At 36.4% G+C, this 19,355-nt stretch overlaps 1 protein-coding gene across 2 annotated transcripts; it reads right to left on the bottom strand.

Moving 5' to 3' along the window:
• On the bottom strand, nt 1-9,633 carry LOC124304432 (uncharacterized). 2 transcript variants are annotated; one of them, XM_046762677.1, is made up of 6 exons: nt 9,279-9,633; nt 9,158-9,196; nt 7,804-7,980; nt 4,577-4,721; nt 1,832-1,963; nt 1-1,197 (listed from the first exon to the last, which is right to left on the bottom strand). In XM_046762677.1, exons 1-6 carry the CDS (start codon nt 9,478-9,480, stop codon nt 1,047-1,049), a joined length of 846 nt encoding a protein of 281 aa, XP_046618633.1. In that variant the 5' UTR covers nt 9,481-9,633; the 3' UTR covers nt 1-1,046. The 2 variants fall into 2 exon arrangements, with proteins under 2 accessions (XP_046618633.1, XP_046618634.1); XM_046762678.1 differs by lacking the exon at nt 9,158-9,196.
• Between the last annotated feature and the right edge of the window lie 9,722 nt (nt 9,634-19,355).

Here is a 19,355-nt window from a genome sequence, read left to right as displayed (position 1 = left end):
TTATTTTTTTCTATTTCACACCGATGTAAATAATTGCAAGGAAACTCCGTAAAATGTAGCGTAAAATTGGCTCAATTTCTCGAACAGTTCGTGTTACTAAAACTTTAGAGAAACGTCCTAATAGTTCTGTTAGAGCTATTGCTAAGTTATCGTTCATGGAAAGTTGCAAGTCCGAAATATGGTACGAAAAGAAGGATACAAATACATGAAAACTTCTCGGACGTTTTGGCAAACAGATTATGAGCCCTTCTCATAATAGCTGTAGCATTACTGCCGAATCTAAAACTCTCAACTAAACGGTCATCTATAAAATCAAAAATTTGCGCTAAACGAGATTTTCTTTTCAATCCCGTATATAATATAGTCAAAAAAGGAAAAATGCCTTCAAAATTGTCGAAGTTTTTTTAGTAAAATGGATATCGTTACAAATACCATTTAAATATTGGTGGAATTACGAGGTAATGTGGTACAGTTAATCATCGAATAAACTGATCGATTCAATTGATTGAAACTTAAATTTAACTTACAACATTATGTATGTACATTCGTACGTATACATGGAAATACAAGAATAAATAATAAATAAATATAATTAACGATTACTTAAAATTAAAGTCAGCAAATGACAAAGTGGAACAATGATTACAGAATGATAATCTTGTGTCGAATTTGAAATAATTTTCTCTGATTATTTACTTTATGAATTTAATAATTGAGCACCAAATATATGCATAAGCGTATAAATATAAATTCAGAAAATGAATTGACAGAGTCAAAAATCTCTATTAATGTAGATTATTTTTTCTTATAATTATGTTGAGCATTTCGGGCAAAACCGCTGGGCTAGTTGCTCTTGGTTTTTGACCTTCAACTAATCTGGTGATAGACAGTTTTTGTAAACTTTTTTCAAACTTCAGAAAATGTTTGATATTAAAACCTAGTGAATTCTTCGATCTTTGACAATTTCAATGGTTCCGTTATCCCTGCAAATAAAATCCGCAGGATTTGCAATATGATCGCTGAAGGTTTCTTCTTCCAGGAGTCATTTACACGGACGATTGATTTCTGTGTTCGGTTTTATCCACGAATCTCTTCCTTCTTCTCCTGGATTTTTTGTCGTCATCGCAACTGGCGTAAATCTTAGCGCAGTCGCTGAATTTCACTTTACTCGATGTTTTAAACTTTTCAAATCCATGGCTGCATGAAAGAAAAGAAAAAAAAAAGAAAAAACAACATTATAATGAATTCGACTTTCTTTTTCATGTTGTAAGTCGCGAATTGGCGTATCATTTGAATTACATTAAATACATACTGAGAAAAATTTCATTTCTTACAGTAACTAGAAAAATTCAATAAAACAGGTATCGTTAAAATAACTGTTTGAATATTGTTGGAATTACGAAAAACGAGCTACGCGTAACCATTTTGCGCTATTGTCGATTCTTTTTTGGTAATTGCAATGCAAAATCAGTTTGTTCGGTTTACCGTACTTTTTAAGTTAAACAAGGCTTTAACGTTAATTTATTGTTGCACAAGCATTAAATTTCCGCAACAGTTACAAGAAAATATGTCAATGATGATAATAATGAGAAAGAATAGTAACGGATACTAGAATTTCTGGAAATAACTACAAAACTAATTTTCATTTTGTACCTAGAACTGTAGTTTTCGATTGTGGTATAAAATGAAAATAGTTAAGGACTGAGCGGTAACCGGAACTAAAAATTTCCCTCAGTGCAGAGTACAAGCGCATAGCAAGTGCACGGATCTGCTTTTCAAGTGGCTTTACTATTTATTTACGATGAAATGTTGCCGTGTGGTTGATACTTACGAAAAGAAATCCATCGCGTAACTCAGCAGTGGAAATTCTCGGGTTTTGGCGTCAATTTCGCAGACCAAACGTCGGCGACACACATCGTCGTTCATTTCCAGGGTTGAAAAAACCATCTCAGCCATGTCCATACTTCAATATAAAAGAATTTTTCTTTATCAGATTATGTAATTAGTGGGTTCGTTGATCGGCCTAGTTTATCTTAGTTTATTACTGGTCAATATAAATAAATCTAGACAAAATCAAATCACGCTAAATAAGATATTGAAAATTTGAGAGCAGGTTTTACAATCAGAACGATAGAGGCGATTCAACTTTAGTGTTTGGAACAAAATCAAATGACCGGATCAAAATGGGGTAATTTAAAAGCTTGGTAGAAAAATCATCAAAGTATATAACACATTTGACATACAACCATAAATTTCAGTTTGTAATTAGTGGAAAGTATTTATTCTAATTGCAATTGGAACATATTATACCCTCTACTAATAATCTGTCCGCACTTCGAAAAAAGTGATGAAAAATTGTGCAAATTCTCAAGTGGTAATTTTTCGCTGCAGTGATTAAAGAGTGTCCTACTAGAGTACTGCTAATATTTTTTATTCAAATACCGTTTAAACTGCTAATGTTATAATGTATTTGTATATACAATGGAAATGCGTACTCTTTAATTTAAAGTTGACTGTGGTAATTTATTTGGCCGAGTATCCTGCGGCGCAGTTTATATGCATGTCCGTTTCCAGACGTTTGAAATTTTTTTTTTTATAAGGAATTCGCAAGACGTTCATCGTTTGAGAAAGAATTACACGTAGGATATCGACGTTTTTAAAGAATAATTATTGAATGGCTTGCTTTTCGCGATCGTTTTTCGTAATTTTGTATACAACGTAGAATTTCTAGTTTAAAGAAACGACTAAGGTTTGATTTTTTTTTCATAAGATCCACCTATTGAGACAAGGATAGCAAAATATGTGACAAATTCTCAAAATCAGCCAAAATTACAGTAATAAGATGAGAAGAGTTTATAAATGCAGAGCTATTAACTGTTAAGTATCTTCTGTTCGGCAAATTTTCCTTGTGAGGGTTGAAAGGGCTGGTATAAATATTCATTCCTATAAATTGATATTCTTCTGTGAAATTCTTTAAAAATAATTTCTTTTTTTTAGAGTTTTAGGGTATCTCAACATATCCAAAAACTCACAGTTTTCGATAATTATCTACCTGAAACTAAGTGAATGAATTCGCACGGCTCTACAAGAGTTCGCGGTAGTTTATTTTAATTTTTACGGATAGTGTAAAATTCCTGAAAAATCTTGAAGAATTTCGCAGAACAACCATAGGCATTTTTTCCACCAGGATTGTAACAACTGATTTACCGCGAACAAAACCATACTGGTGTTGTAATACATTTCTGGCTAATTTTAAGCAAAGCTCTGCTCGTTTACTCTATCATTGACTGACCCCTTCATCTCTGCCTAGAGAGCTTTCAATTCCCAGGCGTTGGCATTAAAAGGGTGCTTTTGACTATTATTGCAGGCATGTAACGCTGAACAAAATTATTCAAAAACTTTGTGGTATCGTGCGAAAACAATTAGAGGAAATGCATTTCTGCGGTAAGTGGTAATTCAATAATATGAATGCATTTCTTTTTCTTGGAATTATTGCTGCCTAATACTAAATCGTATTTGGATATTCTTAGGTATTTTCACATCAGTGATCCGTGCGCATTGATAATAGTCAAAATACGTGACGCTTAACTTGGGCGGTAAAGACTGAGGCGACGTTTGCAGTGATTTGATAATTAGTCAATTCTTGTTTACGGAAAAAGCACCTTCTCTTCGTATATTTTTTTTGTTTCTTTGAAGTATATGATAGCTCAACTTCTCTATCGAGTCAGATTTTTGTACAGTGTCTATCGCACACAGTCTTTAGAACTGCTTCCGGGTTGTTCTGCTATCTGGAGTTCATAAATTGTCGGAATTTGAACGCAGTCTCGTTATTCAACACTCGTAAAAACCTATAACCGCTCATTAACTCGGCAGAAATTAACCCACTTGAACTATTTTGATTTCCCTTAGGAATCTAGCTGGTTTCCTTAGGACTAACAAGTCACCTGGAATAGACAAAGCGGAAATTTCAGACAGGGAGTAAACTTAGGATTTCTGGTTGATTTCTTGGCGTGCGTGATAACTTTCCTTGTTGAGATTAAATCAGCGGAGACAGTGAGCTTGAACAACCTGGTTGTTTGATATTTACCTTTCAGAGTGTGACAATTTGACTTCCCTGATGAAAATTTAAAGTGGTTCAATAGTCTCTCTGATTTTCTCGCGATCACTCTCAGTTGTTTCGGTATTTTATGATTTACTGTGTTTAAGGCTTGACATAATTACATTTTCACGTTCCTCTTGCATTTCTACCAGTGGGCCATGCTATAAATTCTCCTACTTTACACCCTGGCGCCGAATGTACGTGTTGAATGAAGCTCTTTAATTGAAATTCCGTGACTAAAGTTTTAGGATCTTCATACCCAGGAATTGATCAATAAATTGCATTCAGTAGACGTAATTAATTTAGGTGCATCACATTCTCAAACTTTTTCCGTAAAGTTTATAAAACGTACATGCTAACCGTGTATTAGTTTTTTGTAAATTAATTACTATTACATTTCGTTAAAAAAAAGATTGAGAAAAAAGCTTACTAACTCAAGCGAATGAATGATTGAAAACTTTTGTCTTTTTAACTCACTTTTTTAACGCATGAGAGATCATATCCGTATCAATATAGCTTTGAACCAAGCTGCGTGCCCAACTTCCAGATGATGACCAGTCATTGGTATTGCCCCAGGATCCGTATTCCGGCACGTGATCAGGTGGAGGTGTGACTGAGTATCCTGTAAGATACAGGAATCGGATTTATAGTTGTTTAACGTTAGATTTACTGATATATGTGAGAAATGTGGACAAAAAAACTGTCTGACTTTTCCTTGTCAATTAGGCTTCTCTTCAAAATCCGATAAAACTGGTACGCTCATTTTATTCCATGGAATCAGAAGTTGAATTGATCTGTTCCCTCTTAACAATTATTTATAACTCATATGAAAGATGACTTCATTTATTCTTCAAGTTGAGTGCAAAAAAGTTGATCGTGTAATTTTTTTCGCCCTTAGGTAATCGATAGAAAGGGCACAACGCTGTTTGTCTTCGTGTAACAGTCTAACTGCCGCGTTTAAATTCCTGATATCAGTATACTGCTGCGGGGGTTAGTGAACTGCCATTAATTTCGTGCCCCATGTTACTAAGCAATTAGCTACAACCAATTTATTTCAAGCTACATCCACATCCCTCCCCCTCCCCATTCGGTCTACGTGTTGTTTGTTTTTAAACTAAATGAGATTGTCTCATACGGTAATTATTCTCTTACCCCCTGTTATGCATAGGTATACATACGCGCATTGCACAAACTGAGAGAAATTTCTAGTTCCGGTTACCGCTCAGTCCTTAACTATTTTCATTTTTTACCACAGTCGAAGAATATGGTTCTAAGTAGAAAATGAAAATTAGTTTTCTAGCCGTTACTATTCTTTCTCATTACGATCACTGTTGCTATATTTTCTTGTGACCATTTCGAAAATTTAATGCTTGTGCAACAATAAATTGATGTTAAAGCCTTATTTAACTGAAAAAGTAGAGTGAACCGAAGAAACTGATTTTGCGTTGCAATTACCAAAAAAGGATCGACAATAGCGCAAAATGGTTACGCGTACCTCGTTTTTCGTAATTCCAACAATATTCAAACAGTTATTTTAACGATACCTGTTTTATTGAATTTTTCTAGTTACCGTAAGAAATGAAATTTTTCTCAGTATGTATTTAATGTAATTCAAATGATACGCCAATTCACGACTTACAACATGAAAAAGAAAGTTAAATTCATTATAATGTTGTTTTCTATTTTTTTTTTTTCTTTTTCTTTTCTTTCATGCAGGCATGGATTTGAAAAGTTTAAAACATCGAGTAAAGTGAAATTCAGCGACTGCGCTAAGCTTTACGCCAGTTGCGATGACGACAAAAAATCCAGGAGAAGAAGGAAGAGATTCGTGGATAAAACCGAACACAGAAATCAATCGTCCGTGTAAATGACTCCTGGAAGAAGAAACCTTCAGCGATCATATTGCAAATCCTGCGGATTTTATTTGCAAGGATAACGGAACCATTGAAATTGTCAAAGATCGAAGAATTCACTAGGTTTTAATATCAAACATTTTCTGAAGTTTGAAAAAAGTTTACAAAAACTGTCTATCACCAGATTAGTTGAAGGTCAAAAACCAAGAGCAACTAGCCCAGCGGTTTTGCCCGAAATGCTCAACATAATTATAAGAAAAAATAATCTACATTAATAGAGATTTTTGACTCTGTCAATTCATTTTCCGAATTTATATTTATACGCTTATGCATACATTTGGTGCTCAATTATTAAATTCATAAAGTAAATAATCAGAGAAAATTATTTCAAATTCGACACAAGATTATCATTCTGTAATCATTGTTCCACTTTGTCATTTGCTAACTTTAATTTTAAGTAATCGTTAATTATATTTATTTATTATTTATTCTTGTATTTCCATGTATACGTACGAATGTACATACATAATGTTGTAAGTTAAATTTAAGTTTCAAACAATTGAATCGATCAGTTTATTCGATGATTAACTGTACCACATTACCTCGTAATTCCACCAATATTTAAATGGTATTTGTAACGATATCCATTTACCAAAGCAAGCAATTACCAAAAAAGGATCGACAATAGCGCAAAATGGTTACGCGTACCTCGTTTTTCGTAATTCCAACAATATTCAAACAGTTATTTTAACGATACCTGTTTTACTGAATTTTTCCAGTTACTGTAACGAATGAAATTTTTCTCAGTGTACGATACCTATTTTACTAGAATTTCACGCGACGCCAACGAATAGACTTTTTTCTCACGATCAGTGCAGGACTGATCTAGCATATTCCATTTTTATCTCCATCGCAATATCGTATTGAGAAAAAAATATCTGACCCTACGAAGCAATTACTTCCGTCTAAGATTATCTAAACTTTATGCCCGAGTTCATCAAGGCGTCAGTTTTTACATCCGTGTATGTAATGCATAATGCATCAAACGCACAAATAGAAATATAATTAGCATCTCGTGAGCTGTTTGTTCTACTTGAATTTGCTTATATTCAATTCTGTCATATAGTAGATGTGTTGTTTCATTGGTATTACATCTTAATGTCAGTTTCCTCTCATTAACGTTTACTATAAAATTAGATATAAATTTTCAACATGTCTATGCTCGATGATCACCTACTAAGTTCTCTGTAGTTATATAAGTTATTTTTTTTTTTTGTTTTCTTTTCCAATAAATAGTCTGATGATGGCCGACTAGGCCCAGCCGAGACGTCGCTAAAAGAACCCTAACGGTTTTTTTCCTGTCAAAATTGACCTTCCCTGACGAATTCCTTACTAATATATCTTCTCGGGTCACTAAAATCGTACTCATTGCTATCCTATAGATATAATTTATTTCCGAATTGAGGTCAGGCCTCACTTAGGGATGAGTCTGTTCGATCTGCGATTACTGATTTTCTGAGCCTCGTTATTTGAGATTATAACAGATGTATTTTGGGTAAATAAAAATTTTATTCTGTTAAATGGAATGAAATGTGGCATGCATCAATACATACACTGATTTTGACAAGCTAAAGCGGTTTATTAGGTGCCACGAACTGCTTCCAACCTAAGGTTTACAAAGATGAATCGGGGTGCCCATAGCTCGTGAACGGTATGACGGACGTCACGCAAGAGGTGAAAAATGATTTCGCCAAATAGTACGCTCGTCTAATACTCATGCATATTGTGTCGACGCGTGCACACTCCACCTTTCCCATTCACCATTAATTCACGGTATATGAATATACGTACCTAATCCGTGAGCCGGCTCGTGAACAACAGGACAACCCCCGCCAAGGTATCCTATATACTTCAGGGCTCCAAATACTTTGAGGGTAAATCCAATGATCCCAATTACCGTGATAACGACCAAAATGATTTTTATTTTTATCGCGATGAATGCCGCTAAGCTCTTCAGACCTCCGGCAACTGTGAAATCATCATGTCATTATTAAATACCACTTGTACCGGTGTAAGCTGCAAGTCGATTTTGTTCATGGCATTTGGAATTTACTCTGGTGGATTTGGAAGGGTTTCGAGAAAAAAAATTTCGCACTGAGCAGTTAAAGTGAAGAAATCATAAAGAAGAATTTATTAGGAAAGAATTCATTGATCACGTCGACATTGAATAAGGTCCAAATTAGATTATATTTCTTCTTTTTCATGCGTAAGACGAGGGGAAACAGCGAAACTTAACAGATTGTCAGACCGCGCATGCGCGAGCTTTGTAGAGTTTTCATCCAGAGGGTCTGTTACGTAATTTCACTTTTCACATTTCCCACCATCCAAGCATTCTGATTGGTTGACTGGACTTTGCAAACCAATCAAAATGGTGGGAAATATGAAAAGTGAAATTACATAAACGACCCGCAGGCTGACGACCTCAAGCCGAGCTGACAAATGTAACTTATGGAGGTTATGTTGGTAATAAGAATTTCTTACGCTTGGCAGATCTCAAATAGTTGATGTGGTAATTCGGAAAGATTTGGCAAAGTTTTATCGTGCACTGAATGATAACTAATGACTACTAAGAGTCGTCACATCTCATCCCTGGTAAAAACTCCGTTAGACGCAGATAGAAACTGTGCTAAAAACCGTATAGAAACAGACACGGAATCAGTTTTCTGTCTGTTTCTTTACAGTTTTTGGCACATTTTCTGTATTCGATGCATAAATACATAATTACCAAAATATACCGAATTTTATCTCAATTTTTTAGGGTGGTTGGTTTTCTATCTTGTTGTAAGTAAGATGATTACAATTTTTGTAACATATCATCTCTTTCTACGAAAAATTTACAAAAAAACGATTTTCAATGATTTTATATTTATTCATGTTTTCGTAGAATAATGCAGAATTTATTCTCACCAAGGCAACTCTACCAGAAATACAAAAATTTTAGCAGTGTGTAAGTATTCAGCATCATTTGTCATGATTTCTGAAGCACTTGTAGAACAGTTTAATGATCTATACCGAGAGCATAAGTTCTGGCTATGAAATCGTAATTCAGGCATGGTTAAGCGTCTGATACAAGAAGATAGGTATATGTATGTATGCACACCTACGCATATATTCATGACTAGAGAAAAGTGAAATAAATAATTACATGGAGACACATTCACGGTACTACAGCCGGCGTTCTTCGCTGAAATTCGAATGTGGCTGCGATTACTCCACAGTAAAATCCGTGCTCGAATCGCGTGCATATATATGACTGTAAAACTTACAGAGGTAGAGTTTGTGTTTGCGTTTTATCTTGTGTCCTTTTTTATCCTCCAACGCATAATCGTAATCATCGTAGTCGCTGTCGTCCTCATCCTCGGCATTGTCTCCCTCACCGAAAGCTGCCTGCTTCGATGACTTTTCATCCGAAGCAGCCACGTAAGTCACGAGTATGATCAACGTGACGAGAAAACACACACGCCGCATTGTGTAATTATTAATACTTTTACTGTTAATGTTATTGTTCTATGATATATTTATGTACTCGCAGTTATCTACGGCGGAATGTTTAATCTTGAATTAAGTAGCCAGGTTCACAAACGCTTCAATTCATTTCTGTAACGAACTCTAGGGGTCGCCTTGACGCGAATGTACTTCCGTCCTGAGAGGATCTCCGCGCTTTTATAAGCTGAGGAACGAAGCGTCATCTACTAGCAGCTAATTATTTGGCCAAGCAAACCTGCGCTACTTCCATTTTTTCTCTTCATTGTAATGAGCTCCGTAAACAGCATTGACTGATTCGATATTTGCGGCCCTCGTTTGAGGATCGAACGTTCAATGGTGATCCAAATTTTTATTTACACCTATGCTACATCGGGGTTATGTTACGGTACATTATATATGTTACTAATGCCGAAAATGAAACTGACCTTTTTAGTGAACCTATGTATAATTGACCGAGAATTCTTCAAGTGATTTTTTCCATTGTGGTCTCGTACTAATTCATCGAAATGTGGAAAAATAGTTTTAGAGCCAATCGACGTTATAGGCGGTCTTTACCAGCCGAGTAAAATGTTACTTATTTTCGCTATTGTACTAGTCTAGACATCGCTAACGCGAGAATGTCGCAACTACCGCCAATTTGCGAGCAATGCTTAGTACGAATGTAACAAAAAAATTGTTCTACGCAATAATAATTCCAGCAAATTTCTGGTGGTATTCTCGCATGTTAAAAATAATTTTTGGACATTTTTGCTCGGTGTTGCATGTAAAATCTCTCTATTTTTAGTAGTGTTATGGCCAGTGACGCGTACTGGCACTGACAATGGTAAAAATAATTTAACTCGGTCGGTAAACATTGACTATATATGTATAGTATTACCCTGAGTGAAATCAGGGTGAAGAACCGTTACGATTACAATTCTTCTCTGAAAAATTTTGTGATTTCCAATACAAATATCGACGATTTGGCTGACACTTCGAGCGCTCATGAATGCAAATAATCACAAGAAAATTCTTTTGCCTGTACACATTATATTATGTGTTTAGGTGTGCAGTTTTTCAGATACGTTACACGTTAAATATTATGGTAATAATAACTACTGAAATAAAAATTGATACCAATTTGTTTCCGAATACGATAATGTAAAACATGCATTATAGCGGCAAAATATTTCGAGATAGCTAAAAGACCGTCTCTGGTGATAATACTTGAAAAAATATCGAAATATTTGAATAATAACATCGTGAATTGAGTGCATCATTTTTATGAAACAATGGTCGTTACTTCACCGGTATTGACCCATAGAATATTGGATATGTTTTGAATATTCAAGACTCGTTCACAATATGCAAAATACATGCCATATGTATGTGCATTACAAGTTTGCATAATAATCAAGCGAATATTTAGTTTTATACATCTTGACATGTTGAATGAACGCACTCAAGATAATCAATAATGTTGCAAGTGTATTCACCGAAAATATTTCATGTATATTTACTTTTGTGTAATTTAACACGTTCGGTGAATGTATCAGTCACATCAGATAATGTTCCAGGTATATTCAGAAATATTCAAGGAATTTTAAAACATAAGTATACACTAGTACTATTAAAGGCGACTATAGACAGTGAACTTTCCGCTACAAAAGTAGCTCCAAAGATACTTATAATACTTAATAGTCGGCTCGGATGACAGATACGGTCAACGTATTATAAATTTGCAGATAGACTTATTGTAAAGGTAGCAAGACAAATACTAAAGTACTAGCTCCAAAACCCTCGCTCGCGAAAGCTCACTCGGGGTCGGATGCCTATTCTAGCTGGTTTTTGTGCTCGTACAACATGGAGCGCAGGAACTACGGAGCGCTTGTCGTGGAAGTCGAGTTTCACCAGGTAGCGTACCTGGAGCGCAGAAACTACGGAGCGCTTGTCGTGGAAGTCGAGTTTCACCAGGTAGTGGACCTGGAGCGCAGAAACTACGGAGCGCTTGTCGTGGAAGTCGAGTTTCACCAGGTAGCGTACCTGGAGCGCAGAAACTACGGAGCGCTTGTCGTGGAAGTCGAGTTTCACCAGGTAGTGGACCTGGAGCGCAGAAACTACGGAGCGCTTGTCTTGGAAATCGAGTTTCACCAGGTAGCGTACCTGGAGCGCTGAAACTACGGAGCGCTTGTCATGTAAGTCGAGTTTCACCAGGTAGTGGACCTGGAGCGCAGAAACTACGGAGCGCTTGTCTTGGAAGTCGAGTTTCACCAGGTAGCGTACCTGGAGCGCTGAAACTACGGAGTACTTGTCGTGTAAGTCGAGTTTCACCAGGTAGCGGACCTGGAGCGCAGGAACTACGGATCGCTTGTTCGGGAAGTTGAATTTCACCAGGTAGTGGACCTGGAGCGCAGGAACTACGGAGCGCTTGTCGTGGAAGTCGAGTTTCACCAGGTAGCGGACCTGGAGCGCAGGAACTACGGAGCGCTTGTCGTGGAAGTCGAGTTTCACCAGGTAGCGGACCTGGAGTGCAGGACCTACGGATCGGTTGTTCTGGAAGTTGAATTTCACCAGGTAGTGGACCTGGAGCGCAGGAACGACGGAGCGCTTGTCGTGGAAGTCGAGTTTCACCAGGTAGCGGACCTGGAGCGCAGGAACTACGGATCGCTTGTTCTGTCGGTAAGTATAATAACTGCAAAAGATTCAATATTTAAACTTATTGGAGGCTACTTTTAGCCATGCAGATACGCCGAAGAGTCGCATCAGCAAATAAACAGGACACTTGCACTGACAGTGCCTTAATTCTGGTGTTCCACTAGTCCAGATAACCCTAACGGCTTGTCTGTGGAACGGACGTTAAAAGAGACATGAAGTGTGTGAAGTGGCCTGTATGTAGAAAGTTTTACAGTGATTTCAAATTGGTAAAGGAATCTATACTGTGGACATACGATTCGGCACACGAGCCAAAAGTCAAGTGGTTAATTTGCAAGTAATTGGATGCCTGTCATTGGCTTGTTAGCTGAAAAAAATGATCATGGTAGAATCGGAGTGTAAAAAACAAACATATTTATAGTTATAAACCAGTATTGTAAGTTATCTAGACAACATAAAAAAAAACATCCATAATAACCGTGATATTTACGGTAAAAGTAAATTTATTGAAATATTTTGACTTGCTTAAAAAATTTTGTTCATCGAAACGAGAAGCAATCTGTTTGGATCCATTATCACAATCGTAGTATTTCCGTCGAAAAACGTCTTTACAGTTGAAATCATGGTAATTATGGGACGATAGAATCGGAGGTTGAACAAAATCATCATCATCTCGGTTAATTAGAGATTGGGCTTTTTTCTTTTCAGCCTGCAATTTTTAAACATAGAAGAGTTGAAATAGATTTATTAAATCACGCATAGATCCAAGTTCTTCGTCTTATTCCCACCTAATGATTTTTGTATTTTAATTTTGATAACCCTTACTGCAGAAAATACTAATCGAAACGTTAATCACATAAAATAATATTGTTTTTTCATGCGACATCCTAAAAATGGTTGTCCAGTGAGGCCAAGAATACCGGCATACATGTGTGTGCTGAAGTCAGTCATGTTCTGTCATCCGATGAAACGTATTTGAGGCGAGAAACCGTCATCTTGAAAGCAACTGAAGTCCTTAGTACCGTAAAGTATTTCACGAAATCCCGGTACGTTCTAGGAATAGCATTTTTACTGTCTTCCCAAAATCAGATTGGATTGGAATTTAGCGGTTCAATTCACAAGTTGCATTTTCGGTAAACGAAGGGCTTTCCCGAGTACTTTTAGCTGTTCGGTGTAGCGAATACTCCACAGATCATTTGAATCAGTAATAAGAGCTTCGTCATTTGAGGAGCTGGACATTTCTTGATCTAAACTGTGGTGTTCACGACGAACCTACTTAGAAACTGCATTGATTGCATTGGTAGCACTGACAGACGATTGATAATGGAGTTTTTAAAATGAGGGTGTAAAATTGTTCTAAATGAAAGCAGATATTTTCTTCCTAATTTATTGTGTGTTGCTTTATCTCGTTTTAAAAACAGTACGTTAGCACAGTACAGTTGACAGCCCGGTACTTAACTTCAATCAGTCGTGTCATCTATAAACGTTTATTTTTATAAATAGAATGAACTTTGTTCATAAAATAATAATTATACACAACCCAATTACCGTTTGCTTGCTTTTGAATTCGTATAATGGCACAATAGTTTTTACAAAGTGCCTCAATCCAACTTTTTTCATGCAACTGATCGGTAGATTTTCTTTACAAATTATGAATAGCAGCATCTGCGTAATTGCTGTCTCTTTAGCTCGGCCATCTGTTGATTATGAAACACGTGTGAACACAGTAAATATAAACACATCAATTATTGACTAATCATCTTTGCAGAAAAGATTCTATGCATACCTGAAAAATTGCGTTGCTTTTCGAAAATGTCATTAGATAAATTATCATGTTCACCGCTGTCCTGTTCGGGAGCCGAATGAATTTTTCGAATATTATTTATGAGCAATTGCAATTTTTAGAGAACACTTAGGCAAAACTAATTTTAACAAAATACAGTTACACAAGCCGAACGACCGTACATTGAAAGAATCCGAAATTATGTTCACCATCCGATTTTACACTTCAAATTTAATGATAGATGAGAAATGATCAATGTTGAAGGCTCTCCTAGCACCAACATTTCTCAAGTAAACAATTTTACTCAGAACCCGAAAAACATGAGCAAAAGATTAGTCAATTTCCGTATATCTCCATTTGTAACTTGTTATGTGATTTAATTTCATAAGGCATTAAAAATTATACTTATATCATACTAAGTTATAGCAGTTTAAGTTTTTCATACGAAAAAAAAATTCCGATTATTTTGAAAAATTTAGAAAAGATAGAGAGAATTGTTTTCCCACAACCGGACCAGACTCAAAATTTGTGAAATAGGAAGTAGCTTTTTTGAAAAATTTTCAAAAAATCGAAGGATACAATGTTCAAAATCAGATTTTAATTTATGAATTGAAAAACAACTAGTGTTACGTTTCAGAAGAACATCTGCGAGAGATCTTCCATTCGCTGCTTGATTCAGATTAAATTTAGTTTCACAACCGTTCGATGTTGATGCATGCAAACTCTGGTGTTTGGTTTGTTCAGGTTTCTGGTACAGCTCTCCACTATCTGTGAATTCGGTTATTTTGGTTCGTGTCAACTATCACTATACGTGATTGAAATAATTATCTTTACACAAAAACCTTAATTTAATACACATTTACTAATAATCAACAAGTTCTTTTCGAACAAAGCCTAACGTTAGGTTTTAACAATGTCTTATAGACTCGTAAAGTTGTTTAATTACTATTACAATAGCAATACTTGAGTTCGGTGTTTCTAATTCTAAGAGTTTGTTAGATTTACTTTATTTGCTCAGCACTTGAATTTGGAAATGATTCCAAGTTTAATTTGGTACTTGATTTTTCGACGTTAACTTATGTTCTTTACTCTTCGATGCTAAATTGTATTCTGCTTTGTGTCTTTCGAGATCTCTGGGAAGATGGATGTAGGAGGAGTTTAAGAAGGAGCTCTTCATTAGTGTGCTAGGATCTTTGATAAGTCAGCGCAGGAGGATTGGCCTGTGAGAGCCAATCGGTGGGTGCTGAAAGGACGTTTTGTCGATTCGCATTCTAAGGAATAGAGGATGATGAAATGCTCACGAATTTCCTGTCTCACGCTCTTCGCGTTTCTGTATGCAGGATTGTGTTGAAAAAGATATCCGGTTCAAATGTGAAACGCGTTTACTACTTAGCATTTCGTAGCTACGAGTTGGATTGCTTGATGACAGGTGCTATGATGCATGAGAATTGTGAATGCACTGATGTTGTATACTATGATGGTAACTGTGTGGATCGATATAGATCTAAGAGCTTATCATAAGAGAGTGTATGACGCTGTTATGGTAATTGCGCGTCGGTAATTAGTGGCGTGGAGAGGGCGCAGCCACGATTACCGGCTGGGACGTAACAGCAGTAAATAATTTTTTCATATTTTTTTGTATCAAATTTTCGAAAAACTCATTGAAATACACGTAATTTGAAGGAAAAAATTCAATTTGATGTATTTTTAAAAAAGTTTGATGCATTCGAAGAAAAAAATTTTAATTTTGAAAAATTCATATTTCGTAAACGGCTGGATAAAAGAATTCGAAAAAAATCATGGAGCTCTTTTTCACAGAGTAGAAAAAGGTAAAGAAAATCAAAACCAAATAAAAAATGTCAATTTCGATGGTAGGTTGAGTTGACATGGAACGCCCCTTATATAATATATGTATCGTATGCAGCTTGCAATGACACGCGATACGAACAATCTCTCAATCTAGCAAAAGAAGAAAATGTAAATACCCTTTCTAAGCATTAAAATTGTGATACAAATTATGGGATAAATTGTGAAATGGTCAAATTATGGTACATCTATGGGGTATGGTACAGTACATGGTAAGCGAGAGTAATTGGATACGATTCCATAATTATAGTACGTGTTGGTAACACTGGTTAACTGTTGGCTTGGAGACGCTATATTTGCAAAAATAATAGTGACTTGCAGCAAAAAACTATTGATTTTACTTGCTAGTATAATAATGCTTTCTACCGTCCAATTGGCGAGATTTTGTTGCCAAGGGACCGAAAGGAACTCTACTTATCCCCTCATTAATACCCAAATGAGTTGATTTTTTTAAATCGTTCGGTGGACTTTTGTTAGTGTTTGATAGTGAGGTCCCAAAGTTTGATACTCAATAGGTTAGTCGTTGACAATAAAATAAATTCGCACAGGGAATTCAAGTGACGTCAGCCCTTCATGATTGTATTTTGGGATCGAATTGAGCAGAATCGAATGCTTGTGCAAAAGCAGAATGTTGGTGTTTATTAGCGCTTGTCCAGTCTTTGATAATCCCTCGATTATCTGTAAAAATTGGAAAAAAAACCTCCGGACAAAAAACCGAATAGACTGTGGTCAGGCACTAGTTCCAGTAGTCTGTCCAAACTCAGTGCCTCTAACTTATGGCAGTTCCGTATTTAACTGTAAGTTTTTACGAAATTCGTTTACATCTACGACCAACAAACGGTTGCCTCTAGGGGAAATTGAATTTTATTGCAATTCATTTTAACGAGAACTGCCATAAGTTAGGGCTGGGTAAGCTCCTGGGTCTAATGCACAACTGCAACTGTTTAATTTTTCAAAAATAATCGCTCGGCAATCAAACATCAACATATCATTTTATGATTCATTAATAACGCCAAAACTATTGACTATCAAACGTTGGGAACTCATTATCAGACAAAGGTACGCGTTTTTCAGTTTTCAATGTTCCACAACATACACGAGTTGTAACGAAATCGGAGGGGGACACCAAACTGATGTTCCTTGTCAGTAGACACCTGTGTTCACAAACGTATCTGCTAGAGATAATCTGCTCACGGCTTTACCAAACCTCACAATCAGTTTCAAACCCTCTGCTCAGCATTCTTTCGGCATGTGGCATTCTGACTTGAACAGACGTTGCTTCTGCGATAACGCAGTATAAGTTAGTAGCGCAGATTGATATCTTACTTACGGACTGATGTCCGTACCAGGCCACATATTTCTGTTATACCATCATGTTACGACAAGTGACAGGTGCGATGGGCATACCACCGACTCCAGGGCTTTTCGTATCTACCTCGGTGTACCGACCGCTTCTTCAACCTCTTATACGGATGCTAGCCCGGCGATACAGCTTCGGTGAGGATTTTTGGTCGTTCCATATAGATTGGTCAAATGAAATGACGGCTCACTTGGGTGTCACGGGGTACAATGAACGTCTGATCAGCATCAGCTGGCCGATTTTTCGATAGCCTGACCGACATCAGCTGGAGACCGTCATACTCCATGGGCTGATTCACGGCTATCTGCAGGTACCTTCTTTTTGATGACCATATCCATGACCGGTGATACAGAGAACATGTCTCCAGAATAAACGACACTGGTCACTACGGTCACACCATCTACGGGCTCCGCGAAGCTTCCAATACAGTGATACCAAAGAAAGGGTGGAAATGTCTTTCGCGAGGGACGAAGTTACGTTTAACACACCTGGTATATCCGATATGGTTTTCTCTAGGCAACGCTCACCGCTCTTGCCAAGGTACCGACTGGGTACTTCCAACAACGGCGCAGTTGCTTCACTTAGACGATGGTCCCACGATCCTACAGTTATTCTTTCTCTCCTACTCCCATGGTCTTTGAAAGGGATACATTCCCCATGTACTTACTTCCATGTCTGAGTTTTACTCAAGTGAAGGTCGACAACGCTTTGGCGACTAACGGAAGGAGCTTTCTATTGATCCTTACCAAAGAGTGCGTCAAGAGCTTCTCCACTGTTCACGGTTTCCTCTACGCCTGAATCACGCTGAGGAAGACAATTTTGCGGATTGTGATTGTATATGAATATGATGGCAATGCTGGCAGGATATATTTTTGAAAACGTTTTTCGATGGAAGCCGTTCGTTTGCGGCCCATGGTTACAAAGAGATTTTTGATTTTCTTGGTGAGCAGAATTTTTCATGCTATTGAAAAGTTTTCAAACACTTGTACCTTTAATATTATTATAATTTAATATCCATTTAACCTCTCTTAATGGATAACTTCCAACAACGGATTCCTCTTTACAACGGACAGTCTAAAACTCTACAGAAGCACAATTTACACGTTAATATTATTCTGAATAGCGGATACTCCTAAATAACGCACAATACTTTTAGTCCTAAAGATGTCCGCTGTTGAAAATTTACACTGTAATAATTTGTCCAGCATCAACACAGAACTCCAAAGTAGAAAAATTCAATCCGAGTTACGTTGGATTCAAATTTTTCTACATCAGTTATAGAATGCCATCATGGTTTCTCGTTCACTTTTCGAACACTTTACACATTATTTATAACCCGTTTAACACATCATTAATCTGAGTCAACTTTTACATCAAGTTAATATTCTTTAGTTTTTGGGGCCGCTGATTATAAATCTGAAATCAGGTTTTAAAAATTCAAGATGACGGATCCAATACGGCGGATTCGATACAGTGAAGGAATAATCCGTCATCAATTTTGAAAACATGATTTCAGATTTGTCATTAACGACCTCAAAAACAATTAATTTATGTAAAACATACATATGTGTAAAGGGGCACCTTTCTAATTTACATTGTATTGCAAACAGTTACTCGCAAGTAATAAAAACCTATTAGTATACTATCAAAGATAGCAACAAACGCAAAGAAATATGTTGAGAAGTTCTCTAAATATATGAAAAAAATGGATGTAAAATAAGTGGTAAGAATACTTACCACTACGACTCAAAGGGTTAATCATGATTTCTCTAGCGTCATTCTTAAATATTTCCTCCAACGATTTCTTGAAAAAGTGTTTTTAAACTTTTTGGAAGTCGGTATACGAATGAAACTTCTCTGCTTTAGAACACAATTATATTTCCATATTTCAGATGGCATCGCAGCCATAAGATATGGTCAGAAATTTCGCAGCAATAGCTGAAGGCAATGGTTCAAAACCAGTAAATTTTCAATGATCTATAAGATATAATTCTATAAGTTATAACAAATATACATTTGCATAAAGCGAATCTTTTGAGTGTAAGAGAACATATTTTCATCTCACTGGAAACGGATAGTTTTTAAAGATGGGAAAACGTTGCACAGGCACGAAAACAATAAGAATTATGACGAGGAGTGGGATCGAAGATACGGTTACTATGCAGACAGATACACATAAATAATAGGTATGGAAAACACACAGTAAGTACAACAAAC

This window comes from Neodiprion virginianus, chromosome 5 (genome assembly GCF_021901495.1).
Source record: "Neodiprion virginianus isolate iyNeoVirg1 chromosome 5, iyNeoVirg1.1, whole genome shotgun sequence".
NCBI lineage: Eukaryota > Metazoa > Arthropoda > Insecta > Hymenoptera > Diprionidae > Neodiprion > Neodiprion virginianus.
This window is presented reverse-complemented; position numbering and strand designations above follow the sequence as displayed.